The sequence below is a fragment of the Acanthopagrus latus genome, chromosome 4 (genome assembly GCF_904848185.1).
Source record: "Acanthopagrus latus isolate v.2019 chromosome 4, fAcaLat1.1, whole genome shotgun sequence".
Taxonomy (NCBI): domain Eukaryota; kingdom Metazoa; phylum Chordata; class Actinopteri; order Spariformes; family Sparidae; genus Acanthopagrus; species Acanthopagrus latus.
In genome coordinates, this window is record NC_051042.1 from 24,655,919 (window position 1) to 24,683,554 (window position 27,636).

The 27,636-nt window shown below is 41.8% G+C and overlaps 2 protein-coding genes across 7 annotated transcripts; one reads left to right on the plus strand and one right to left on the minus strand.

Moving 5' to 3' along the window:
* Positions 1–5,280, minus strand: eif3m (eukaryotic translation initiation factor 3, subunit M). The gene is made up of 11 exons (XM_037095593.1): positions 5,123–5,280; positions 4,405–4,537; positions 4,114–4,252; positions 3,798–3,921; positions 3,507–3,601; positions 3,221–3,304; positions 2,997–3,096; positions 2,268–2,349; positions 1,346–1,489; positions 954–1,014; positions 1–241 (listed from the first exon to the last, which is right to left on the minus strand). The coding sequence occupies exons 1-11, from the start codon at positions 5,162–5,164 to the stop codon at positions 118–120; spliced, it is 1,128 nt and encodes a 375-aa protein (XP_036951488.1). The 5' UTR covers positions 5,165–5,280; the 3' UTR covers positions 1–117.
* On the plus strand, positions 5,189–27,422 carry wt1b (WT1 transcription factor b). 6 transcript variants are annotated; one of them, XM_037095591.1, is made up of 11 exons: positions 5,189–5,324; positions 5,558–5,832; positions 19,522–19,845; positions 21,884–22,006; positions 22,869–22,968; positions 24,379–24,459; positions 25,008–25,116; positions 25,209–25,356; positions 25,445–25,534; positions 26,132–26,224; positions 26,374–27,422. In XM_037095591.1, exons 3-11 carry the CDS (start codon positions 19,542–19,544, stop codon positions 26,493–26,495), a joined length of 1,170 nt encoding a protein of 389 aa, XP_036951486.1. In that variant the 5' UTR covers positions 5,189–5,324; positions 5,558–5,832; positions 19,522–19,541; the 3' UTR covers positions 26,496–27,422. The 6 variants fall into 6 exon arrangements, with proteins under 6 accessions (XP_036951486.1, XP_036951487.1, XP_036951484.1 ...); XM_037095592.1 differs by lacking the exon at positions 19,522–19,845; XM_037095588.1 differs by lacking the exons at positions 5,189–5,324; positions 5,558–5,832 and adding an exon at positions 16,777–17,600 and having other exon boundaries at positions 17,702–19,845.
* Positions 27,423–27,636: the final 214 nt, after the last annotated feature.

Sequence of the window (27,636 nt, forward strand, 5' to 3'; positions counted from 1 at the left end):
TGATCTCCATTGTTGTTTTATTGGATGTATATAAAAGCTGATAATTTCAGTCTGAGGGTTTGAAAGGCAGAGAAGAATGGAGGGTCAGGCAGTCTAGACAGTCGGGTTAAGGTGGAATTAAGCAGAAGGTGACAAGGCCTGCAGACTAGTCTTGACGGCTGCGAGGTTGGCCTTCCAGGAGGTGAGGCTGTCGTGCAGCTGCTGCCACTGCTGCTTGCCAAAGGTGCGGTGTGTGCTGTGGCTGATTGAGTGGAAAAACACAAAAGCAAAAATGTTAACTAGGCGAAAATAAATGCAGGCCAAGGTTGTGTCTTCCAACTCTTCAACTTCCAACTGGCCTACATTAAACAAATAAAAGAACAGCGAAAAAGATAAAACAGAAGACTCATGAACGTGAAACATTTTACAGATTTTCGGCTGTTAATTAAAATGGCGAAAGACAAGTTTTTTTGTAAGCGGATCATCATGAAGTAAATGTTGACAGCACAATGTAATGGCCAAAGAGTAATAACACTTTAGATGGGTTCCACACTAAAAATGAAAGCGTAAACGTAAACTATTGCCAGGGGATCGAGTCAGGCAGCCTTAATCCATTTCTCTCTGCTCTCAAGTCATGTCCTCTGTTGAACACAGTGCTAAACACAGCTTTCACATCTTAATACCAGTAAAGAGTTAAACACAATTAGGAAAAAGTCCCAACTTTCGAAATATAATCTGATGCATTAGTCATAAGAACTGAAAAATAATATGATGGGAATTGAGGAACTGTGCTGGAAAATGACCTGCTTACGCTTAATACATTACAGATGAACAACACCAATTACAAATGCATGCCTCACCAACAGTGCAGCGGTGGTGGCACCATGAGTACTTTTTTTTTTTTAACGGGCAGAGGACAGTCAAAATGTATTTTACATTTAAGCCATGCATAAGTGTTTGATCAAAGAGCTTACCTCACAACAACTTTTCGCTGTGTCTGGTCGATTTTGCAGTACACCATCTTGGTGCGGACAGCTAGAAGAAAAAAGCAGAAGGGGAATAAAGAGACGGCAAAAGCTCTTACGAAAAGCAATAAAAACACAACTGACACAGAAATGCTTTAAGAGTGAATGCACCTGGAAAATGAAATTGGAGAGGAAGCTAATCCCCGTCACAAAACACTGAAAGTGCTATTCTTGGTTCTCTGCCATTTTCTCACTGTAGTTTGTTAAATCCTTCTCATGTCTGATGATCACTGTTGCATTCTAGGCAATGACTACCATTTTCCACCATTAGTCACTTGTAGCTTGGAGCATACTTAACACAGATAGACAGCTAAGATTAATGTGAGGTGAAGTGCTTGTACCGTCAATGACAAAGGCCTCGACATCATCAGCTCCAATCTGCAGCTCCTGTTGCATGGTGTCAAAGGAGATCTCCTTGAATTCCACCGCCATGCCCATGAATGTCAGCAGACGCATCTTGGCCATGTTTTGCTCATGAGACAGGCCTGGAGAGAAACACGCAGGGATCATTAAGCACAAAACAGTCACAGCCGATTACCCTCGACTGAGGGAGTTTCCCTGTGATAATTGTTTCTACATTTAGGAGCATGCAGTCAGGGAATCTACTCATTAACACAAACAACACTCCACATTGTCTGTTTTGAGAATCCATCCTACACATGCTAGTAATTACAGCTAAGCCTTTAGTAGTGAGAAAGAAAGCGGACATATTGCTGACACACACACATTCCTGTCCTGTGTCAACAGAGCACAGTACATCGGCACAGGTTTATATTACATAGATGCTGTAATCTATTTTTGAAAAAGGTGGTTCAGGTGGTTTTTAGATGCATTTTTATATTCATACAGGGAAAATGTCTAGGGATCAAAGTTGTTATTATATTAAAATCACAATCACAGTGTATTTCTTTAAAGAGATTTAACATTTCCCCACAGTACTCCTCATAGTAACAACTGTATGTTTGAGGTGTATAAATTATAACAAGGCGGTTCTTACAGTGGGAAAGGTCTGAAAGTGTTGCAACACTATACTCTAAACTGTTTTAAAGATAGTACTGTTTGAAATGAGAATGCACCTAAAATGTCAGGTTTGAATTATTAAAATAGTAAGGAGGAGAGACATATTTGTATCTATTCAAATATATGTACAACAACATTTAAGGGTAAACAAACCATAGGACTATAATTTACCTCAATCATTAACCTGTGTGATTGTTTGAATGTAGAATTGAGCAATCAATATCTAAAGTTGTGGATACTTACCAAGTGAATCAATGAAGTCTTTGTTATTCTGGTAAAACTTTACATATGCTGCTAGTTTTGCACTCACAAAGATGGTTAATAGCTGAAAAAGAGTAAGAAGATAGAGAAATGTCATTGTAAGACTGTAGAACCACAGTTGGAACAAAATCATAATAATCAGGTCCAATTAATTAAGCGATTAATGAAGCGTATGTCACACTGGCTCCAATACAGCAATCTAAGAACAATTTAAACCTTTGGAAATACCTGTTGACCCATGAACACATAATAAACATAACAGAATGTAAACACACTATTTAAAATATGTTTCCATTGTCTAAACCTGTTCAAGCATTAATGGACAGACATTCCTGCTGCTCAGTGTTCCATCTTTTTAACTGATTGGCATGTCAATATCGAGCTGTGCTTGTATTAGCTGTCACTGACACTACATATCAAAAAATGCATCTGTGACACATGTAAAACAGCCAAGAGGCTTTCACATCACAGAGCTTTACAGTTCTAATCATGTGACCTAGGCAACGATCTCCACATACAAGTGGCAGGGTTGTCACAATGACTTTGTTTTGAAACATAATGGTTAGGATGAGCTTTGTGACAATGAGAAAGTGTAATTTCTTAAAAACAAAACATTTATGTATTTTTTTTTTTTTACATTTCTAACAAATATCTGACAATGCCACACATGTATTTTATAAATTTAAACACAGCACATTCTTCAGTACTTACATCATGGATGAGTTCTCCCTCCAGGAAGCGCACAGGTTTCAGTGTGAGCAGGTGGTCGATCAGGAAGGTGTTGGGGTCTTTGAGAGCACGGACGATGCATCTAAAGATAAAGGGACACAGACACATGTGTTTATGTATGAACAGTATGTTATGTATGTATTTATAAAGGGTGTAAGTTGTATCTAGGTTTAATGACTCGTGTTAAACAGGGTCACCAAGCTTACCTATGGGCATCAACACGAGCTTGTGAAGCATTGTCTTCTGTGTAACTTCCCAGCAGCTCAACCATCACTTTTGCTGCAGCTTCACTGTGAAATGAGACGATTACGGAGATAAATTACTTGACAGATGAAACACAGAACGTAAGGTTCAGAGGTGTGTACATCCATAAAATGAACATACATTTATATTTAATGCAGGAGTTATTAATCTTAAATACTGTGTTGTCATCTTTCTGATTCAGTGCACATCACATTTAAGTTTTACACCTCTTACTTGATATTTAGTTACCTTTTTTTGCAGTCAACCAAAGCTTCATACACGAGCCTCAAGAGTATGTGCTTCTTCTCTGTGTTCAGGTTCCAGTCAACAATCCACTTGCGCACCTGAGAAGCATCACAAATATATCACATCAGAGATCAACTGCAGAGGAAAAAAGGAGCCCGTAGAGCTTTAAAAAGTGACTTCCTTTCCTTTTTCTTCTTGTTGTCATCTTTGCAGCTCAAAGCAATTTGATGACCAATGGTGGCAATGCAGTGCTTGTAATCAGTTAGAGCAGTTAATCACGGTGAGTAGTCATACCTGGTCTAGGTCAGTGGGGATGAAGGCGATGGCGTTACAAGTGGCCGCCACCTTGATGAGGCTACAGAAGACTGTGTACCTCACTGGAGTGTTCTCATCCATGCCATGGAACAGGTTGCTGAGCCTGTAAGAAAGTGTTTAAATGTAGATGTGATTCTTGAACTCTTCCTTCTCTCAACAGTATCCTGATGCTAATCTCCAGATAATTTACGTTTCTGTGCATTTGGACAGCACTCTTGGTCAGAGATTCCCAAAACAACAATGAAGAGGCACCACTGTTAACGGATTTAGGGGAGCAAACAGAAAATGGACTCACAGCTGCATCCTGAGCGAGGGTCTCTCTCCTTCACGGAACTTGACCAGTTTCTCACATAGACTTTCAATGAGAGCCTCCTGCTTGTCTGTCTCCAGGATCAACAGCAGAGACACGATGCTGTTCATCACACTTTCTACATCTGTGGAGGGAGTGACAGAGAATGACCCAAGGAATTAGAAGTTGTACTCCAACCATGAGTTGGTTTCAGAGCCAGATGTTTATGATAAACAGACTTTATCCATGGCAGGGAAAGTGTAGTAGATGGGTGAACCAGTTTTCATCATCACCTACCTTTGTCATCATCCTTGAGGCACACATCGCACGCCTCGATGATCTGAGCCAGATCTACATGAAGTCCACCCTCAGAGTTTTCCTCTGATATATCAGCTCCTTTAGACTTGATGTAGGCTCTCAGCTCTGAGGCCTGTGACGCCAGACAGTGAAATAAAGTGTTAGTGCTAAAATAAAACCCAACAGCACAAAAAGTACCAAACCACACATGTCTAACAGTGTGTAAATGACGACAGCAAATGATTTGCTGCAGTCAGCTACAGAGGAAGGCAGTTCATCAAAATGTTGTTTTCACTTTATGTTTCTCAGCTATCGTGGCGAACAAGCCGCAAGCTTTGTGTAGGGAGTTATTTTCTGTTACGCCATTGTTTATTTAGATTGCTCGCTCAGCAGTTAGCACTCTAAGCTAACATTACAACCCTTTGAGCCTTATCTGATGGAAGCAGAGATACATTTATTGAGCTGAACGCGGCTAATTTAATCGACTCTCAACTAATTCGCATAGACATCTCTTTACCGTTGTGTTTTATGATGCATATAGTCGTAATGTACCTTCACATATGTCGCTATCTAGCTAACCTGTCAGCAGCTAACGTAAGCACGGTTAGCACCTTAGCTAGCTAGCATGCTAACTTATCCGGTTAAGATAGCCCCCATTTATCGACTCAACCGCCGGTAGAACAACACACAGGCGGGTGTTTGAACGAATCACTCGTACCTGGTCTTCTTCCGTAATGTCGATAAACGCCGGGACGCTCATTTTAGGTGACTTTGTGAGCTCGGAGGATGAAATCCACGCTCTCACCACTGCTGAGATCCGAGCGGAAAGGAAACGGCAACAGTGCCGGGGAGACTCTTGCTGTTCCGGGTCGTGCTGTTAAAGCTGCAGGAACCTGAAAACCGCTTCAGAGAGATGTCTGGTATGTGATGTGAGGTGATCCCTCCAACAAGGTTACTTAATTAAAAAACTTAATGTAACCTACTTATCATTACATGGTCCACTGTTAAACACATACACTATTGGACTTGAATGAGCATTTTCCCAGATACCCTCATCAAGTGCACCCCCCTTTCCCTTCAGAGGTCATGTAACCTCCTAAATTTTTATTTGTCACCACGAACATATCCTCATCGTTCATTCTTTCTAATCCAGATATCAGTCTTCTCTCTGAGAGATTAACCCTGGATGTCTTGGATGAGAGTTACAGAGGTGAACCTGATCCCCAGAGGAGAGGTTATCTGATTGAGCTGCGGTCCATCTGCGTTGGACCACCATGGCGGGCCTGACCCTGAGCCTTCCCAACCCGGAAACGCTGACAGTGTCAGAGGGCAGCGCTCCTCCACCGTACCCCCCCACCTAACCCTAACCCTTGTGCGCCGAGTGTGATCCTGTCTATTGTTACCATGGCAGGTCACTTGGTGATTGAGGTGAGTGAGGTGAAAAGGGTAAGTGGAGATGGAGTTCACCCTGAAAATACATAGTTAGGTTACAAACATTTGAGGTGTGAGTCCCAGAGAGAAGACACTGGAGCTCGCACTCCATCCGTCTCTTAGATATGTGTATTTTAGAGTATTCAATGAATTCAGAGACACGTCATGCTTTGTCATATTTCCTTGAATGTCCGCTTGTCACATATATCTCTTCGCAGTTACTTTTAGGGAACTCTGTTGCGGTCAACAGGAAAGGTGCCTCAAAATAGTGCCCTGAAGGGGAAATGGCTGGAGTGTTTCACCACAGTGCTGGTATGCCTCGTCATTCTATTGGGAAGGCAAGTGCCTGGTACCAAATCCCACCCTCACTCTCTCCCTTCCCTTGTATGCTGTCACGGCGAAGAATTTATAGCCGCTTCTCCACAAGTGTGCTTGTGTAACTGCGAGGCTTTCATTATCTGATTAACAGCTGTTGTCAAGTGTCTGGTGTATTTCAAGGCCAGAATAAGAGTTTTGGGAGGCTTTGAAGCTCCAGGTGCATGTGAGACATTGTTTTTGTCTTCTTTAAAAGGTCTTTAAAACTGCCACAGTGTGTTATGATGCTTAATAGCCTAAATAATAGTCATGACAGCAATGTCCTGAAAATAGCATTGGTATTGGACTGGGGTAAACCTTTTAACTCCACCGAGGCTGTACCTGGTACATGTATTAAACTTGGATTTAGCCTGTTTTATATCATACTATCATACAATGCAGGCTTCACTGGATGCAATCGAGCGTGTTATCATCAACTTTAACTGATGCCTGAGTGGGTGTGTCGTGTTGGTGAATGAGGGAAGACTTCAGCGGAATAGTGTTGGTCATTCCACTTCAGTTCGGCAGTGCACGTCTTAAAGTCATCAGTTTCCTCACGGTTGTGAAATCATTGCAGATATTGCCAAAGCTAATTCATCTCTGCGTACCTTTGCAGGAAAAAGTAATGTTCTATGTTAAAAGGCATTTCTGTGAAACTTCTCTTTTTTTAGCCATTCTGCAAGAAACTCTTATCTCCACAAGTTAGTTTTTTGTCTGTAAATACTCTAACTCTAGTACTTTTATTTTGCTTGAGTATACTTCATTGTAAAAAAAAAAAAAAAAAAAAAACACAACAAAAACATTTTTAGTGGCACTATGTAGTTTTGGAGAAGGAATCCAGACTTGGAATTGAAATATTCAAAATATTAATGAGGTAATTATACAAATTTAGAAATGTATATATTAGCCCTCAGCTCTTAGTCCAGGAAACAAGGCCCCCAGAACACTGTTTGAAGCTAGAAATGTGGCAATGTCTGCCATACAAAGAAACAAACAAAGTAAAACAGTATAAATTTGTGTTGTCCTTTAAAGTTAGTTTTTTCAGTCATGAAAACAAAGATAGTTTGTTTATTTAGTTTGACACGTCAGTGATGATCTTTCTCTTCTGATTAAAATTTCACTCCCACAACTACATTGTGCAACTTTAAATCTGATGTTGGTGAGATTGTAGAAACCAGCGAGAGCAAGCTGGATTTCGACAGTATCTCACCGATAGCAACTCATCTGAAACACATGAAAGCAGGCCAACTGACTACACCAACACCAACTCCTGTGTAGCTGTTGCTAGCCAGCAAGGGAAGTGTTAGCTAATAGTTTTAGCAATATATCGGCCTAGCTTTGTGGAAAAATGCCAGACAACTACGTAGGTAGAAAGGCAGGTTAGCCCGTCCAGTATTTTCACTTCGGCTGAATTGAAAGATCATTAGAGCTCATTAGAAACCCACAGCAGCCACACATACCAGCATTTTGTTTTCATCAGAGCAGTTGTTTTATTGATTGCTGTCTGGATGTCAAGAGTTTTAAAGATCTAACCAAGCCTACCTTACAGCTGCTGTCTCATGTAATTTCTCAAAATAGCTTTGGATTAATTGAGAAAATAGTGAAATGTTGATGTACTAGATTTGACCTGATGTTTATAGGCACATATATTGTGTTAAGTGAATGCGTTTCTGTCCATGATTGTGTGTATGCGTGTGCGATCCCATCTCTATATTTGCCAGTTAGATCAAGAAATGTATACGATATAAGACAAAAGGCTAATATATATATCCGAAAGTGAATATGTATGAATGTTCATGTGTACGTCTGAGATATTTATGTTCACATTGTGTCTCTTCCATGCTTGTTTATTTAGAAAAAAGCCCATGCTCTCCCTAAACTGCTGGCAAATTGCCTGCTCAACCCCCTCCAAGACAAATGACTGTGGTTTAAGAGTTAGTCGAGCCCAGGTGTCTGTTTTCTCCCTGTCAGGCAGCCAAGTGGTGAGTGTCCATGCAAGCCAGTAGTCTCATGGTCATCATCCAACATGGCTGCCTACCTTCCGCCCACTAATTGTCTGGTTCCCACAGTTCTGCCTGCCTTCACAATCTCTGAAAAATCCCCTTGCTCAGGCTCATCTATCAGCCAGTGACCTTGTCAGCATGCATCGCATGAGTAACTTCCCTGCTTCCCTAGGTGGAGCGAATTGCTTGTTAATTACTCGCTAAGCTGACTCACCCTCCCCAAATGTACACACTAATACAAGAAACAAATAAACAAACAGGGTGAAGATATTAAAGTCCACAATGGTCAAAGACATGCATAATCCCATGGGGTGCTTCTAATGGATTTTAACTGTCCACAGCTGTAGATATATAAACCCTGTGGTTGATATGCATGCATGGCTACCATCTAGTAGTTGTGAACAAATAGTTCAAAATAAGTTTCACAGCAAGGACTAGTTAATTTCTTTTCATTACTTGTGTTATAATATCTCAGCTAATTTCTCATATACAGTAAGATTAGGGCCAGTACACCCTTGTGATACTGACTAGTTTATTCTAAAAACAAAGATTTGATAGAAATATTAGGTAAAAGAAATTTGATGTATCACCTTGGGCTTTGGAGACATTTGGGATTATTTCTGATTTCCTGACATTTTGTAGATTAACTGATTAATTAATCAATCAAAAAATGATTTGCAGATTCTCAAATAATTAAGAAGTTAGTTACATTCGCGTTGCTCATGTTGGGAGATATCTGAAGGGCGGAAATATCAGCAATGAGTGATAAAAAAAAACACATCTAATTTTTGACAGCCGACTTATGGGCATCTATCCAATTTTTCGCAAGGAATACAAACTGGACGAGACAAACACTGTGTGTAACTTCTGCTGCACAACAATAACTTACCACTTACCGTTTTTCACCTGAAGCCAACATCTTGCCAACACCGTTAAGAATACAGTGAGGCCAGTTATATGTTTCGATTTTGTCATGATTATGTGCATGATCATGATATTGCTATTGAAAAGATTCAGCTTTTATTTTACATTACCTCTAGTCTAATTTTTGAAAGGTCCGTCTAAATTAAAAAGGAGTTAGATTTATCTTATTGTTAGTATCATCTGATGAAAAAGTAGTGCCGTAAAATACAAAATGGAGGATGCAATGCATGCATCAAGATGCATCCAGAGTTATTGTGCAATTGGAATCATTGACAGGTGAATTGTATGGCGTCGTGAGGCAGGTGAAGATTCACACCTGATATCTAACATCTATCAGTATGTTTTTGTGTTTTTTCGCCCCCTACTGGCCACAAGTGAATTGATGCACCTTTAACAAAACCAAACCTTATTCAATGTGTATAGTGAAAAATGCCTTGTCCCTCTGATGTGTGCATCGGTGTGTGTGTGTGTGTGTGTGTGTGTGTGTGTGTGTGTGTGTGTGTGTGTGTGTGTGTGTGTGTGTGCACTTAACTCACCTTACTGAATGCTGTGATAGCTGCACACCTCTGGCTGAGTGCAATTCATTTACTATTTATTTTATCAGTTTAAGTAGAATTGTATTGCTTTCATCTGGCATTTAGATGTTACAGACATATTGTAACTGTAACAAGCAATCTGCTGCAAAAATACGACCGGAAAAAGGTTGCTACGTGAAATACCGTTGTTATCTCGCCATATCACTTAATGACCAGCTTCATATCACACCAAAGGCTGCAGCAATCAATCAAAGGTTTGGGGTGTTGAGCTATCTGATGTCTGTTAATCCCCCTGTGTGGAATGTGTGTGCTCTGTTTCAAACTAATGGCAGCAGCCATTAGAAAACAAAAAAAAAACCCGCTACAGTCTTCCAGGAATTCTGAAGTTCCCCTTTGAGATAGACTGAGTCACTGCAGTAGGACCAAGGCTCTGTTAATGATGGAGTGGTCTCTTGTCATCAGTGTGTGTTTATATTAAACACACTCACAGGCTAGGAGAAGCAATAAGGCGCAGTCAAACAAAGAATCAGATTTGTTTCAATTGGGGATACATTGCACAACATTTGGCTTGAAGCTACACATGCCACATCTCAGAAATACTAATTAGAGGCATGTTACACTGTGTGACCCGTTGCTTTTGTGATACCATGTAGACTGTTTCATCAGTGCTGATAAATACAATGCTGAAGACAGAGAACAGACAACCATTAGAACTGTCTCAATAGTGATTTTAATTGCTCGGACCCATGACAAATGTTTTTAGATTTTTTTTTTTTTTAATCACAAAAAGCTATACTGTGTCTCATAGGAGTTATATGTCTTATTTTATGTAATCTACAAAATGATAAATAGACCACAGAGGTATAGCATGAGAAATGTTTTACAGATCAACCACAGTGTTGTCAGCAATCAGTGCAGTGGCTAAATATTTTGCATTGGGATTGAGAAAGTTGCAGTCGGCATTTCCCTAAAGCGAATGTGTCAGAAGTCATGCTCACATGATTGTGGTAATTGTACTGTTTTCCCATCATTGTCCGCAAACCTTCGAGTCATCCCGTAAACTTGTCGAGCTTCATAATGAGGCTCAAGGGTATGACAACAGACAGTTACCACCAGAGATATCTGAAATGTTTTCTGATGACTGCTTACGCCCTGGCCACAGCTGCTAGGGTGTGACAGCATGAAAGAGGCTGTGGTTTACTGTAAAGACCTGATAAAGGCTGGCCTTGATGCTGACACACAGACACCTGCTGGGATGAGACATAAGATGTTCAGCTAAACTCAAAGTCGATTTGGAGATAAAATCAAAGTTTCTCATTTTTCAAGATTACATTCAGTCATCCCAGTGTCTTTTTATTCCAGCTTGTGCTGTTTAATTTGTCTCTGATAATTTACATTCCTTAATGACACCCTCTATGATTATATTAATTCTCCCCTATTGAATTCACAGCCAATTCCATCAGTGAGATGTACAGTTTGCCGGAATAACTGTAATTTGCACAGCTTTTAGCAAGATTTCAAAACACGAACCATTATCATGTTTATCTTTGGAAAATGATAAAAAGAAAAGTGTCCAGTGAGGAAAACATAATGTTTAGCCAATCCAACCAATGGCTAGCAAAACTACTGATGGAAACTCAAAATGTCCAATGATTGCGTTCTCTGAAAATACTTCATCATTACAATGAACATCAAGGTATCAAGCTTCATTTAACCCTCCTTGTGGTCAAAAATGATCCAAAACTGTGTTTAACAGCAGAGAAAACGCCTTACATATTGTTTGTTCATCTTGAAATTTTATGACCTAAAATGACCCCGACCTCACACACACACACACACACGCACACACGCGCACACACACACACACACACACACACACACACACACACACACACACACACACAATGCTGATTGATCTCAGACAGAACTAAAACTTTCTCGTGCAGGTGCATCATCACCTTTCCACGACCCCGTAAACAACATTTAAAGATCAAAGTTCAAACAGTTTCAGTCACGACCATCAAGGCCCTGTTTACTAACACTTCTACATTCAGAGTTTAAACATGCTGCAGGTGACAGAACCCTCAGTTCTCTCTGTGCTGCAGAACAGGTCTGGGACCAGTGGGTGAAGCAGCTGCTTGTTCTCCTGTCGTGGTCGTGGTCACCCTCTCAGATTGCCTTGTTGGTTTATGTTGTTCACATTTGACTATTATCTACTTTAGTAAAGAAAACATATATGGCAGCTGTGTTGAAATAAAAACAAGTGGTGTCCACTGACTAAATGTATAGCAGTTTTCAGTATCTATCAAAAGTGGTCCAAGGAAAGAACAGTGGTGAACCTGCTATAGGGTCATGGGTGGCCAAGTCTCATTGCACATGGGGGAGCGAAGGCTGGCCCATGTGGTCCGATCCAACAGAGTTACTGTTGCTCAAATTGTTGAAGAAGTTAAAGCTGTTTCTGATAGAAAGGTGTCAGAATACACAGCAGCAGCTTTTTTTTTTTTTTTTTGCGTTTGGGGCTGCATAGCCACAGACCAGTCAGGGTGCCCATGCTGACCCCTCGTCCACCGTTGAAAGTGCCAACAATGGGCACATGAGCATCAGAACTGGACCACAGAGCAATGGGAGAAGGTGGTCTGGTCTGATGAATCATGTTTTCTATTACATCAGGTGGATGGCCGGGTGTGTGTGTCTGTCGCTTACCTTGGGAACACATGGCACCAGGATGCACTATGGGAAGAAAGCAAGCTGACGGAGGCAGTGTGATGCTTTTGGAAATGTTCTGCTGGGAAACCTTGGGTCCTGCCATCCATGTGGATGTTACTCTGACATGTACCATCTACCTAAGCATTGTTGCAGACCATGTTTCATGGAAACAGTATTCCCTGATGGCTGTGGCCTCGTTCAGCAGGATAATACACCGTGCCACAAAGCAAAATTGGTTCAGGAATGGTTTGAGGAGCACAACAATGAGTTTGAGGTGTTGACTTAGCCTCCAAATTCTCAATCCAAGATCTCAATCCAATCGAGCATCTGTGGGATGTGCTGGACAAACAAGTTCGATCATGGAGGCCCCACCTTTCAACTTACAGGACTTGCTGCTAACATCTTGGTGCCAGATACCACAGCACAGTTTCAGTGGTCTAGTGGAGTCCGTGCTTCGACGAGTCAGGGCTGTTTTGGCAACAAAAGGGGGACCAACACAATATTAGGCAGGCCGTCATAATGTTATGCCTGATCGGTGTATGTGCATACATAACTATAATATAGTTTGAGTTTACAGTATGTGCACATCAGTGTAAAATGCCATGTCATTTACTTGCGGAAGAACGTGGAGGATGAGTTGAGGAGTCTGGCAGCCTGAGGAAATAACTGATCTGTAAGCAGGTTGCATTAGTGCAACAAATGTGTTAATGTTAAAGTAATGTAAGCATCCTCGCAAGGAACTAGTTGGCTTTGGACTGAAGGCCCAAGTTAACCTGAGAAAGTCATAAGGCACAGAGAGATGGACACATGCAGTTTTGGTTTTGGTCATTTCTATGGATTTGTTGACAGTATCAAAGAATATATCCATAATTTCTTTTAATGATCCAGGTTTAGCTTGAATGTGTATGAATATGGGGGGGGGAGGTGTCTTGCGTTTTGGACTAGAGGGGAAAGGTGGTGGTCAACAAGAGATGAGAACGGGTGTGTGAAAGATCACTGGACCGCTGTTGTGTCTGACACTTGAACCATGGAAACGCTCGCTCTCCCACAGATCTTTCTCCTCTGCGTCTTATCTCTAACTCTGATATGCAACACTTTGAAGAGCGCTCAGAGCTGACATGAGAGCGAATAAAAAACTGACGATGGTTTGTCATGTCGGTCAGTCACAGGGAAGATGAACAATGTTTGTGCTGTTTGAAGCGCAGTCTGGTTTGGTAAAATGTAAATGTTTCTTAATGTATCCAGGCTGTACAAAGCAATAAGTGAGGATTCAGATTTTGTTATCTCAAAGGGCAGATGCCTGGCAACGCTTCCATGTAATCTTTCTGAGAATGTACCAAGGAAGACAGAGGGATATTCTTTCTGTCTGACTTTTGTTTTAAATAGTAACCATTTCCGAGAGACCACAAGCAGATAGGGGGAAGTGATGAAACATTACAACACACTGCTGTTTTGTTTGTTATCAGCTTGTTTTTCGTGCCCACACAGAGAAGTGAAGGATCAAGCCTCTTTTTATGCCGCTGTCAGCACATCAGAGTAACACCTGTTCGGCAGTCTTTTCCTGCAGGTTGGTTCAATGATAATGTCGCATGCATTTCAAATACGGATTACTAATGGTTACACCGGGCAGAGTTTTTGTTTAAAACATAAAAAAGAACAATTAATATCAAGTAAATGTGAAGAAATGACAGTTTTGACTTCATGTCTACATACTGTGTTATAGAGATGTCTACTGAAGTTGAACAGTCTTTACGCATTGCCTCTTTAAAACTGTAAGTAAACATGCCCCTTTAAAGCATCAGTGCTCAGCTTAATAAACTATCTTTAGCTGCAGTAGCATGAATACAGATTTTTATGAAAATGGAAAAAGCAATTTGTTTGACATGTGTCCTCCTGCCAGGTCACATATCTGTGTAGTTTATTAAACATCTCCCTGGCTGAAACGAACCCCTCTCAAATTCCCCCGTACTCATTACGCTGTAGAAAGTTTGAGCCTTGTGTATTACTGGTTAAGGGTCAGAGGCAGTATTGACCATTTCCCTTCCTCTGCATAGTGATGTTGTTTTAAACCCTGAGTTAACCAGAGATTGATCTGGAAGAATGGGTGTATTTGGGGACTGCCATCCGTCATCGGGGCTGAAAGGGTTGTTTTCTCCCGGCCCCCGTCACTTTTGATGAATCCCCGCTAAAGACTCCACTGGGGAAGGCATGACCAGCATTTGCCTTGGCTCGGAGGCGCTGCATTTTCTATCTCTCTGTCTGATTTTTGGCAAGATCCTTTTGATTGTGCTTCAACCTTTTGTACACGCAGTACAATATTTTAACTTTATTTGTTTGTCGTGGGCGGACCGCAGGAGGTTTCTCAAATTGTTGTGGGAGAAATTAATCCTCTTTGCTACTATTTTGAAGTCGCTACGTGGACATCCGCTGAATGTCTGGGTGTTCCTCAGGGGTACGGTTCTGCCTTTGCACTCGTTTATTTCCAAGAATAGTCAGGGAGCACTTGGTCTTCCCAGTGAGCACAAACCACCCAGACAAATCTGCGTTTCACTCTTAGGGGCATGTGTAAGGTTATGACCGTTGTTATGGATGTTATCAGATACGCTTCGACTGTAAGACTGATATTTCCTCTTCTCGCAAAAACTGGTACATTATTTTACTGTAGTCCTTGAAGATTTAAGCTCTAGCACGCTTGTCAAATAGTGTCCAACAATTTATGTTACTTTGAACTCTGAACCAGTTTGAGCAAAAAGCGTCAAAATGATGGATTCAGGACTACGAAACAATCTCCCACAAGGTATAATGGTTGGACAGTTCTTAGGCCCATTTGTTGTGTCACATGAATGGGAGTTTGTCTAGTAAATTTATTATTATTTTGCTCTGTATCCTGTCAACACTACTGGTTTTGCACCAGCAACCCGAATTACCGTTATTAATACATCATCATCATTAATACAATCACTGTGTTAAAAACTGCAGCATCTGCAGGGCTGCAGCAACTGAACTTGCAGGACAAAAGTCACCAACACTGGAATTAAAAGGTCAGCTAGCGACACATCTGTGATATTGTGAAATAATGACAGCGATGACCTACAGGAGGCTCTGTTAATACCACTTCAGCAGATTGCCAGTTTATTTCATCACTCTTGCAGTGACTTTAAGACTTCTCGCTCTTGCTTTCTCTGCATTTGTGTATCACTTTTCCCTTCTCTGTGCCCATTCCTGGTGTCCCTCCCCCACCCACCCACCCACCCACCACTTCTGTTGAAGCCGACTTCGGGTCACTGGTGTTAACTGGAATCCTAGACTAATATTCCAGATGTTGATGAGAGGAGCTGGTGAACATTCTTCATCTCAACATCGCCCTGGTCTTCTACCTTAAATTTGCAGCATTTATTGCCATCTTAAAATGAGCGTGTGATGAAGTCACTGCCTAAAACCAATTCACTGGCGGATGATTTATAATGATTCACCATATTGTGGCATAAATGGTAAAGGGGTCAAATGGGCCATTAGTTCTGGGGTGAAAAAAAGTCATTTGAATTAAGGATTGATACTGAGACTCACATAATGCCCACACAATGGAGGTGAAGTAAGAAAAGACTGGAAGTTTTGTTTCACTTCTTTATTTTTCATTAAGTAATGTTTGGGCTTGGGACCTAAGTAATGTTAAAGTAAAGTAATATGACATTCTTCAATAAGGCAGTTTACAAATAACTTTTGGCTTTTCTGCTTGTAATAACAAAATAATCTAAGCATAGATGGGTGGTTTGAATAAATCTTTGGCAGATATCTGTCATCATACTTACATTCCTACATTCAAACCAGATATGATTCTCATCCATCAGATGACTGTTATAAAGGTTGCAGCTCCCCTGGTTTCCATCCAGCCTGTTATATCTTGTAGTGACCTTAGGACTTACTAGGACAGTAATACAAACAATGAAATGTGCAATTTCTTTTCCTCTTCAATCAAGATTACCACGGTCTCATCACATCTGAGCTATAATAATGAACCGTTGTGCGACACTAAATGCAGCGCAGTGTATTTTTAAAACTGATTTGCAACTCATTGTCACGGTTTCAAGCTTTTTAGAAAAAGGAGGAACCCGACTGCTGATCTGACAAATATAATAATGTGAAAAGATCCACAGCAGCTGTCTCGAATTTATAGGCATATTCCGAGTTACTGCATTCCTGTGTAGTTCCACATCGAGTTAAGCTTGAGTTCAAGGTCAAAACCTCTATCTCTTAAGCACTCACACACAAATACGCACGCACGCACGCACGCACGCACGCACGCACGCACGCACGCACGCACGCACACACGCACGCACACACACACGCACACACACACGCACACACACACACACACACACACACACACACACACACACACACACACACACACACACACACACACACACTCCCCCTCTCTTCGACTAATAAATAATTATCCTTTTGTGTGATGTGGCTTTGCTCCAAGGCCGTGTAGTTTATGCGAGCTGCTTTCAGCAAAACAGTGCTCTTTCCAAAATGGGAGAAATTCAGAGGATGTTTTCTGCATTTACCATTTATACATTCTGAGTAATAATGAATAAAGGACAAGAACAAGTCAGTTGTGATTAAATCACTTACCGTCATCTTTAAAACTTTTTTATGAAATAGCTATTTAGTCATGGTCAAACATTTATATACGCTCATGAAGAACGCATCTTCACTTCCAATGATTTTTACAACTCATACTACTTCATCACAAAACATATTAATAGAATTTGGTTTAATAATGAATTTATTATAGGTCTTCTGAAAATGTGACCAAATCTGCTGGGTCAAAAATATACATACAGTACTTCTAATATTTGGTTCAATCTCTCTTGGCCCTTTTCACCTCAGGTACTTTTGATATCCATCCACAAGCTTCTGACAGGCCTCTGGCTTAAAATTTTTAACCACCCATCTTGACAGAATTGTTAAAGTTCAACCAAATTTGGTGGCTTTCAATGTGGCTTAAGTCAGGACTTTGGGAAGGCCATGCCCGAAACCTTAATTCTAGCCTATTTTAGCCATTTAGCCTTTACTAGATTTGATGTGTGTCTGGGATCATTACCTTCTTGGAACTCCCAACTGCACCCAAGACTCCTCCGTCTTCGTCATTCCATTTACTTTCCTTTTATTGCAGCAGATCCACTGGCAGCAAAACAGGCCCGCAGCATAACACTGCCGCCACCATGATTGACAGGTATGGTGCTCTTGCGGTGAAGGGCCTCACCTTCTCCCCTCCAAACATATTGCTGCTCATTGTGACCAAACAGCTTAGTTATTTTTTTCATCTGACCACAGAGTTTTCCTCCAGAAGGCTCTTTTCGTTGTTCATGTCATCAGCAGAAAACTTCAGTCGAGTTTTAAGGAGAGAGGGAGAGTTTCTGGAGAGAGGAGGCAGCTCATCATGATCTAAAACACACTTGACTGTGGACACTGTTACCTGTCTTCCAGGAGCTTCTAATTCACTGCTGACTTGCTGTTTGGTGGTTTTTGGTTGACTCTTGACCATCCAGTTTGTGTTGATCCTGGTACAGTGGATCCTGGGACCTGTACAGTACCTGCTTTGAAATGGCTCCAAGGGACTTTCCTGACTTAATAGAAATATGTTCTATCAGATCAACACTGAGCTCCTTAGACTTCCCCATTGTAGTGTTTGTGGCTGAGTCCAGTGGGCGTGGCAACCAAGCCCTATTAAAATGGGCCCAGAAAAGTCATCAGCTGTCATCAATCATCATCACTCAGAAGAAGTCAAGAGGCAGCACTACAAAGAACATCTGACTCAGATTCCTAAAATCACCAGAACTGATTGTTCAAGTTGCTGTATGTATACAGTATGTAGGTTATAATAAATTCATTATCGGACCAAACTTCATGGATGTTTTTGTGATAAAGTGGTTTGTGATCCACTCATTCCATTACAGAGACACAGGAGCTGTAGAAATCATTGGAACTCAAGACCATGATATACATGTTCTTTACAAGTCTCTCGAAACCTTTGACCCTGATCCTTCAAGAGCGTATTGCTGAAGAATAAAGACATAACAAAACTGACATTTCCGATTGACTCACTTTTTTTTAATGTTGCCTCATCCCAGTGGTAACTTGTTTTGAAAGTGGGATATGTTTGAGAAAACAGATGAATCAGAGGCTTCAGAAATTATGAGGAATGTCTGAGAGAGCGGCTCAGGTCAAAAGTGCACAGATGGTAAAACATTTCAGGTTAACCATTTCTGAAATGACATTTTCTTTCGATAATCTTTCAATGTGTGACTTTGGTTTATTTGCACATGTTCAGACATCCAGAATTCTTTGGCGCACACACTCATAAAAAATTGAATATCAAAGTTTGAAAAATCTCTGAGCCGTGAAAAAAAAACAAATTAATTATTGTAAACATAGAAAATCGACCAACTACTCTTTTATTTTTGTAGCTAATTAATGCTTACAGTTCATCCCTTACAGAATAATAATAAAAAAAAACGCATCTCTCTCCCTCTTACACAAACACTCAATATGAGCAACACTTGTGTTTAAACAAAGATTGAAGAGCAACACCCGCTCATGCAAATGTGATGTGAGTCAGAAAATCTACTCAGAAGTAAAGTCTGCGCTGGCTGGGTCGAAGCAAAGGGAGTCATCTTTTTCTTCTCAGCCTCCCTTGCTCCTCCCCCTGTCCAGTGAGTTATGTAGTATTTGAGCCTTCAGGAGAGTAGGGAAAGTCAGACGTTGTAGAGACACAGGGACAAGACGCTGTTACCCCACTGCAGACACTCAGGGAGCTCGAGACTTCGGGATCCAGATTTTCATCACGTATTAATTTCTGTACATTATTCAGTGCATGGACATATGGCTCCTGCAGTGTGCTGCGACCACTGACGTGTGTTTCTGCAGACTCGACGCGTATTGTTTTTAAACTTTGAGAAGTTTTATTACTCTGTGACTTTTAAGTTTCCCAGCTGTTCTGTTCTCTTTTACCGGAATACCTTCACTTTTTTCTTGGACTGTCTCAAAACCGCCTTCACCAATGCTGACCGAGCCGTATGGAGCCATGTCGATGGGCTCAGATGTTCGTGATCTGACCCTCTTGACTCCAGCACCCCCTGTGCCATCCTTACCAGGAGCCGGCGGTGGCTGTGGGATGTCTGTCGGCGGTGGCCAGTGGACCCAACTGCTGGACCTCCACCCTGGGTCTCCTTACGGCTCCCTGCCCTCCCACCACTCCCTCATCAAGCAGGAGCCAGGATGGGGGACCACTGAGCCTATCGAGGACCCTCACTGTGGACTCGGGGCCTTCACGGTACACTTCTCAGGCCAGTTCACAGGCTCAGGCCCCTGCAGGGTCGGGGCCTTCGGGGAGCCGACTGCAGGTCAACCGAGGATGTTTCCCAATGGGACTTACCTGCCCGGCTGTGTGGACAGTCCTCCTGCACCCAGGAACCAGGGTGAGCATGCTCAGTGTCTGTCCCACCTCTTCTCAGTCCACCTCTGTCTTCTCTCATTAGCTGAACGAAGTGGGCTATCATCTTTACACACCAATTTAAATGTTTCATTTCTATTACAAGCCAGTGGTTCTCCACTTCCTGCTGTATGTGTTCATGGTGTAAATCCATGTTTAGAGGTTGTTGACAGTGTTGTGTCTGAGCAGGATGTTGTGTGCTGTACTGGGTCATTCTGTCCCGTGTCAGGAATAGGCTTGACAGCTTCCTGGTGATGCTCTGGCAGCGATCTATAACAGTTCCTCTGCACTCAGCCACAGAAAATGCACGTTTACTTTTAAGCCACAACAGTCAGTCACAGCGGCTGTATTGGCATTGGTGTGTTGGCTTCATAACTTGGAACAGATCACTTGGAAAATCATTCATAAGTTTCATCTAAATCTCCTCCCTCCAGTATGTCCCGTGATCCTACGTTGTTCTCATGCATTCATCTAAAGTTCGAAGAACTCTGGCTTAATTATCAAAGATTTTATGATGCGCTGCAAAAATCTGTGAGTCAAAATTGAGCCAATACTGATATAATACTAATAATGATAGGATTGTGTTTATATAACACTTTTCAGTATACTCAAAGACATTTTACTCACAAGTTGATTATTAGGAGGCTTTTAAAGAATATCACTATCACTGGCTCAAAACTACTTTTCACTACTTTGGCTCTGACTTCTTGTGGCTTAATTCTCTAAATAAATGTAGTGGAGTAAAAGTACAATGTTTGCTTCCAAACTCTAGTGGGGTGGAAATGTAAAGCTGCAGAAAATATGAATAGTCAAGTAAAGCACCTCAGAATTGTACTTAGGTACAATTACTCGAGTAAATGTACTTTGTACAAAATTAGACATGTATGAAAAAACATGATGGCCTGTTAAGCTGCCATAGTGAATGTTGGAGTGGAACCGTAATTCATACAGAGAAATAAAAAGAAACTCGCCAGGGGGCAAAAATACTCTAAACACTCATCAACTGATTGTGAACCAGTGACCTTGAAGTGTTGCATTTATAAGTTTTGATTTTTTTGGCATGCACAGGTGTTATCTAATATTACTTGGACCCGCTGATTGTGTGTTTCCTGGGTGTTTATTCTGAAGTATTTCTGTAGAAGAAATGAAAAGTGACGAACAATGAATCACAAGCTTGATTTACTGCCCTGAATACTTCTGGGATTTTTCCTAAATCCAAGCAGAAGAGCAGGATACAGGGATTGAATCTGTTGTTTATCTGGAATTTTTAATCTGGCACTTCATCCCTGTTTCCTGTGAAGCGCTCTCATCGCTACCTCTTACTGTAAACAACGCTTGTGTTTTTTTGTCTGCTGGGGCTCGTAACTCAGAGGTCGGGGGTTTGGACCTCTATGTGTGCGCCGGTGAGACTTTTCAGAGACAACATGCAATATGAGTCTCAGTTTGCTCAGTGGAAAGTAGTTTTTTGATGAAGTAATAAAAATACAGGATGGGCTTTAAGTAAGAGTCGCATGTGAGTCATTTTTCTCTGAAACTTTTCAACATCCCTCTCAGGCCTGACTCAAGATACAGCAGCCTGTTGACGGCGCCTGTGTGTGTCAAACAAAAGGTCATTTTTACATCGCTCTCTCAAATGTGACACTTTCCATCCGCACAGGAATGCTTGCAATAATAGATCTTATAGCTGTAATTAAGTTAGCATGCATGCAGTTCTTTACCGCTCACCCTTGTTTTTGACCGAGCGTATTCTACAGTAGCTCATCTCAGTCCATCTGCGGTGTGCTGCCAAATTTTCTTTTTCCACCTGCCGTAAATTTTGCAACCACAAGGCCGAAGATAGATGGGGGGGAAAAAAGAAAATGTTACAAGGAAAGAGGACTTAGGAGTTTAATGAATGTCTCTCTGTGGTAACTCTTCCAGGGACGTGCAGTCACTACCAGGGGGGATGTGGATAACAGGCCAAGACGTCGGATCGTATCGTTCTAACTTTCCGATTGTTGTCTTTCTGTGCTCTTTCTTCTCAGGCTATGGAGCGGTGGGTCTAGACAGCAACCCCAGTTACGGTCACACTCCGTCTCACCACACCCCTCAGCTCTCCAGCCTGTCCTTCAAACACGAGGACACGCTGTCACCGCCAAACAACATAGGTAGCCGTCCGTATCCTGAAGTGTTTTTTCACTAAATTGACTCTCAGACTGAGAGACTGTCAAGTCACAGCAAGGTTATATAAGTAACATGTCATCTTTCATATCAGGACAGAACAGCTATTACCCCTTTTTCCTTCATCTCCCTCCGTCTCTGTCTGCACACACATTCATATACGCAGGCATACATAAACACACTCTCCCTCGCGCTCTTTAAGCACACGTATGGTTAATGACTCTGGAAATGATAACTTGAGGAAACAGCTTTATGTGACTCTGCTGGAATGTCAAAAACTGTCTGGGGACCACTATACTATATGATCCTGAAAAGGAGCACTGTTTCTGATTGACCCCGTCCTCTCTTTGAGGTGAGGGGCTGTGCGTCTGTGCAGACATGCGTGTACAAAAGTGTGCCTGTGTGTCTTTGAAATGAACCGGGATTCATTTTGAGTATATATATATATTTTTATATAGGAATGTGTTGTGTGTTTGTTCTGATGAAGCAACTTTTTTATACAAGATCTTGGGAAAGTCTTCAGCTTAAGAAAACTGTGAGCTGCTGAAGGCAGCTTTTTAATGACATTTTTGTTTTTAATTGATTAACTGCTTTAGTTTTTTTTCTCTCAAATGTGCATATTCGCCTGTTTTCTTCTATGAGCGTCTTTGTTTTTTGGATTGTAGGTTGAATAAAACAAGCAGTTGGAATATGGCAGCTCCTGGGAAAAGGCACCATTTTCTGACATTTTATAAACAAACAATTGATCTATAATGAAGACAAAACTGCTAGATTTATGGATACTGTAAAAAAAATGTTAGTTGGCAGCAATTCTCAAGCATTTTTTTTTTTGCATCTTTTTATGTTCAGTTGACCAGCAGTACTCGGCTCCTCCTCCCATGTTTGGCTGCCACAATCCCTCCGAATCCTGTCCCAGTAGCCAGGCTCTGCTGCTGAGAAACTACAACAGGTACAATTATTTTACGCTTGCTTGTATTTAACGTGGCTTTATTTGACACCTGCTTCCCTGAAGCCTCTCCCTCAGTGCGACTCCAGCCCCCTCGCTCATCAAGTTGACATTGGATTCTTTTCCACAAAAACGCAGCTTGCTCCCTCGCCGGTTAATTTTCAGAAGTGTGAACTCTTTATGATCCTGCGTTAAGCCCTGCGTCTGGCTCTGCACTGTCTGGATTGCGAATCCTAATTTGTTCTGAGGTTAAGTGCTGCCCACTGGTGCTCAGCAGGCCAAAACAAACAGAGAGTGATATACTGCTGATGTGCCTGAGTCCACCCCGAGGAAAAACGAGGAGAAAAGTAAAAGAGACAAGTTCAGTGAAAGTGAAAGTTGAGTGTGGGCGGTTTGGGGGGTAGTTCAAGCTGGGGAATCTGCTTATTTTAACCTCTGGATGTGTTTCCAACTTGTTTTCATTTTGATGTAAAACATCTCAAGGAGTAAATTGGAATCAAATTCTTTGAATGCCGCCCCGCAATGTTGTTAGAGAAAAAGGAACATGTGCAACCCAAATACTGGAACAGCAACTGATAAGAGAAGGGAAGACTCTGCTGTTGTTACAGCTTATGGCATGAACTGGAAACCCTCAAGCAAACAGAGACATGCACATGCACACACTCTCTCACACACACACACACACACACACACACACACACACACTGTAAATATGTGACAGATATCAGTGAGTCTTTCCACAGTCTAACATAGTTCAGAGCTGATTAGCGAGCCATCACGAGCCTTCCCTCAAGGACTTCTCAAGGAATGCTGTCCAGAATTCCCCCGAAACCGGTTCCCGCCTTTAATGATACTGAGGACAGAGTGATGTCATGCACTGGTCCACAGTGTACTAGGCACGGAGGCACTCACCCCCGCAGAGTGCACAGCCTGCATCTCCAAGTGTGTGTGTGTGTGTGTGTGTGTGTGTGTGTGTGTGTGTGTGTGGGTGCGCTAGTGTGATCTGCCAAGGTAAAGAATGGCTCAGAGCCCATGTTTTTTAATGAAGCCAGTGAAGAGTGTGGTGGGTGGACAGGATGTGTTAATAAGCGAGCGATTTGGAATTCCCCCCCAACACCCCCCCCCCAAATGAAACGTCTTCATTATCCATACAAGGGAGGAGAAATGACAGGAAGACGGCACAGTAACACAAATATTGTCGCTGTTTTCTAATTTCAGGATTTCCCAAAGATAACCTATTAATAACGAGAGAAAAACAAAACAAAGGCACGAGCGGTATTTTCCCATTCATCTGTCAGAACCTCGCTCCACAACCCTTCAATTTGTTAATGTAAAAACACACTTCCTCGCCTTGAAAATTACAAAAAAAATCAGATGTTAGATGTTAACGACTGTGCTGTGTGTTTCTCTCAGTGATAACCTGTACCAAATGGCATCTCAGCTGGATTGTGTGACCTGGAACCAAATGAACACCCTGGCATCCTCCATGAAGAGGTGAGCCTTCTTTTTTCTGTTCTTATCAAAATAACACGCCGTATTCTCCGGTCCTGACCAGCGTTTGCGCTGGTGCAGAGGAGGAGGAAGAGGAGGATATCACCAGATGGCTGTTGGCCTGCTGCCTGGGGAAATCAGGAAGAGGAGAGGAGCATGGTCATATCTGTGGATGTGTGTTCCTCTGTTGTATGCTTTAAAGACTCCTTTGAGTTTGTTTTTTTTTTGCAAACAGGGGCTGGACTTCTTCAAGGACTTGGTTTTAGAGTAATAGTCTTGTTTAGGATAGCCAGGTAGTGGTGATGGTTGAAAAATGTGCAGGTTTGTTTCAGAAAACAGTTTGATTCCAGTTTGTGTGTGGATGCAGTCATGCATTTCCTCCTCCTGAAGTTGCAGTAGAATCGCTATGTATTTACTATTTTTCTGTATTTTTGTGCAGTTTGCCTGTTATTTTTAGTTTGCTATTGCACACTTTTGTGTCCTTCTTACGGTCATCACCACTACTAAGAATTTCAGTGTTTCAATTTATCCTCGATGTGTCTCCTATACAGCAGTGGCCATTCAACCAGCTACGACAGTGACCCCACAGCCCCGCCTCCACCCGTGCTCGTGAGTGCCCAGTACCACATACACACACACAGCATCTTCAGAGGACTCCAGGTCAGTCAGAGTTCAGTTCACACACAGAGACACACATACACACATAGAATAAATGCAAAAAAGTTAACTTCTCCTTCTTCTCTTTCGTAAAGGATGTTCGGCGGGTACCCGGTATCGGGCCGCCGGTTGTGAGGTCATCAGAGGCCAGCGAGAAGCGTCCATTTGTCTGCGCCTATCCGGGCTGCAGCAAGCGATACTTCAAGCTGTCACACCTGCAGATGCACGGCCGCAAACACACAGGCAAGACGATGTGACTTAATATCCCTTTTAACCTGCCCAGAATTGTGCAGGTATGAAGTGCTAATGACGTGAGTGGTTTATTTTGCAGGAGAGAAGCCTTACCAGTGTGATTTCACAGACTGCGGCCGCAGATTCTCTCGCTCCGACCAGTTAAAGAGGCACCAGCGCCGACACACAGGTACGCCACTGTCGAGTAACTGTGCGAGATCTCTGCAGGGATCTAAACTCAACTAAAGTGAGAATGCAACAAACCCAAATTCTAATCAAAACATATTATAGATTTTATTTTAGAATGTCTGATCAAATTTTTTCTGAAGGGTGTGTTTTGTAATCGTGCCTTTATTATTTTTAATATCCTGGCTACGGCCTTGGTTCCCTCTCTCGCTTCTCTTTTTACATATGTGTCTCATACTTCTACTTTTTAAGAAATGAATGTCATAATCATTGTCACGAAACATTGGAAATTGTACAATATCATCTGTTGTATCATCAGAAATGTCACCTCTACACAAGTCTGCTGCAGCTCTTATATCTTCAATTATACAAACAAGACATGCTCAATTAAATTATCTGATCAACTAAAATTCTTGATTTTTCTTCCATTCATTCAATCTGTTCATTACAGAAAATGAACAGTTCATTGTTACCGGTGAATGACAAATTAGTTAATGTTATTGTTCTCTGTGTTGAAATGACAAATCTCCCTGAACAAACACGCAGCACCTGTTCCAACTCCATCTCTGCCACCACAATAACCGTTTGGGTCTCTGTGCAGGAGTGAAGCCCTTCCAGTGCGAGACGTGCCAGAGAAAGTTTTCACGGTCAGACCATCTTAAGACGCACACTCGGACTCATACAGGTAAAACAAGTGCGTATACCTTTATTTTCTACCTCTCCATTCTTCTTAACGTTTTAATTTGTATCCAATGAAACCTCAAGCTTGCGCTCCGAGAGGTGAAGTCACTCTAAAGCAAACATTTCTCCTGTTTTTTTCCTTGTCTGTCCCTTCCTCGTCAGGTGAGAAGCCCTTTACCTGCCGCTGGTCCAACTGTCAGAAGAAGTTTGCTCGCTCTGACGAGCTGATGCGCCACCACAGCATGCACCAGAGGAACCTGACCAAGCTGCAGCCTGCCATCTGAGCAGTGAGAGGAAGAGGATGAAGAGGAGGGTGACAATATGCCGTGCCAGCTTTGTAGAAAAAAAACAAAAAAGATGCTGGAGCCTGGTCAGCGGTTATGGTGCCTTGCCAGACTCGCTGAAAGTGGTGAAGCCCAGCTGATGCCTCCCCTCAGCCAGCCAACGTGGAGAGGCTCCGACGATCCTCGAGATCTTCTAGATGCGCCTCAACGAGCACTCTGGTTATCTGACATTAAAACTCAGACTGAGAGGGTGCAATACCACAGTAAATCTGAGCCAAGAAGATGTTTGTTTTTTTTTATGTGAGATGAGGAAATTGTTGATACACTATTTTGGATATTTTAGTACACTTGCACTGGCTTCTTTTTTTAAATTGTTAAAATTGTGTCACTTTTTGAAAATGTGCTGGACAGTGTAACTGGATTTAGGAAATGGACAATGTGCCTTATTTTCGGTCCATTTACTTGAATCTTAAAGGCACACTATGTAGTTTTGGGGAAGAAGAAGCTGATTTTCTTTTATGCCTTAACAAACAAAATAAACAAACTGTATTTGTTTTCATGACTGAATAAACATACTGACCTTTAAAGGACAATACAATTTCATATTGTTTTACTTATTTGGCGGACCCTGCCACCTTTCGAGCTTCAAAACAGTGCTCTTGGGACCTTACTTTCCCCTGAGCTTTTTAATTCAGTTGTAGAAAAACAAAATGTTTCAGAGTTTGCATTATTACATCATTGATATTGAAAAATATTACAATCCTGTGTTTGAATTTATTCTCCAAAACTGTGTAGTGCCCCTTTAATATTCTCACAATTTACATGATATTCGTTAAATTGCTTTGTATATATGTGGCACTTTTGCATATACATTCCTTTTTGTATTTTCTATGTTTTTTTGTAAGTTTATAAAATGTTGATTCACAATGCTGTCAAGAGTGTGTGCTTGTGTGTGTGTGAGAGAGGACGCGTTGGTGTTGTCAGGTTAAGAGGCCACCTATGAATGGTGGTGGTGGGGGGGTGACAGACAGTAAAACAGCACCCCACTGTGACACTGACAGGGTGCAGGTCTCACCCTCCTAAATCTCCGACACACATCTTCATAACCAGGAACATCTGGAGCCCGGTAAATCTCATTAGA

Excerpts from the sequence above, each read along its gene's own strand:
- eif3m (XM_037095593.1), bottom strand. The coding sequence starts at position 5,164 with ATGAGCGTCCCGGCGTTTATCGACATTACGGAAGAAGACCAG. Across the intron at positions 3,922-4,113 it reads CCCTCGCTCAGGATGCAGCT|GCTCAGCAACCTGTTCCATG; the intron begins GTGAGTCCATTT and ends ACTTTCTTACAG. Across the intron at positions 3,097-3,220 it reads GCTCGTGTTGATGCCCATAG|ATGCATCGTCCGTGCTCTCA; the intron begins GTAAGCTTGGTG and ends CTTTATCTTTAG.
- wt1b (XM_037095587.1), top strand. The coding sequence starts at position 19,428 with ATGCTGACCGAGCCGTATGGAGCCATGTCGATGGGCTCAGATGTTCGT. Across the intron at positions 22,007-22,868 it reads GTCACCGCCAAACAACATAG|TTGACCAGCAGTACTCGGCT; the intron begins GTAGCCGTCCGT and ends TTTTATGTTCAG. Across the intron at positions 24,460-25,007 it reads CTGGCATCCTCCATGAAGAG|CAGTGGCCATTCAACCAGCT; the intron begins GTGAGCCTTCTT and ends TCTCCTATACAG.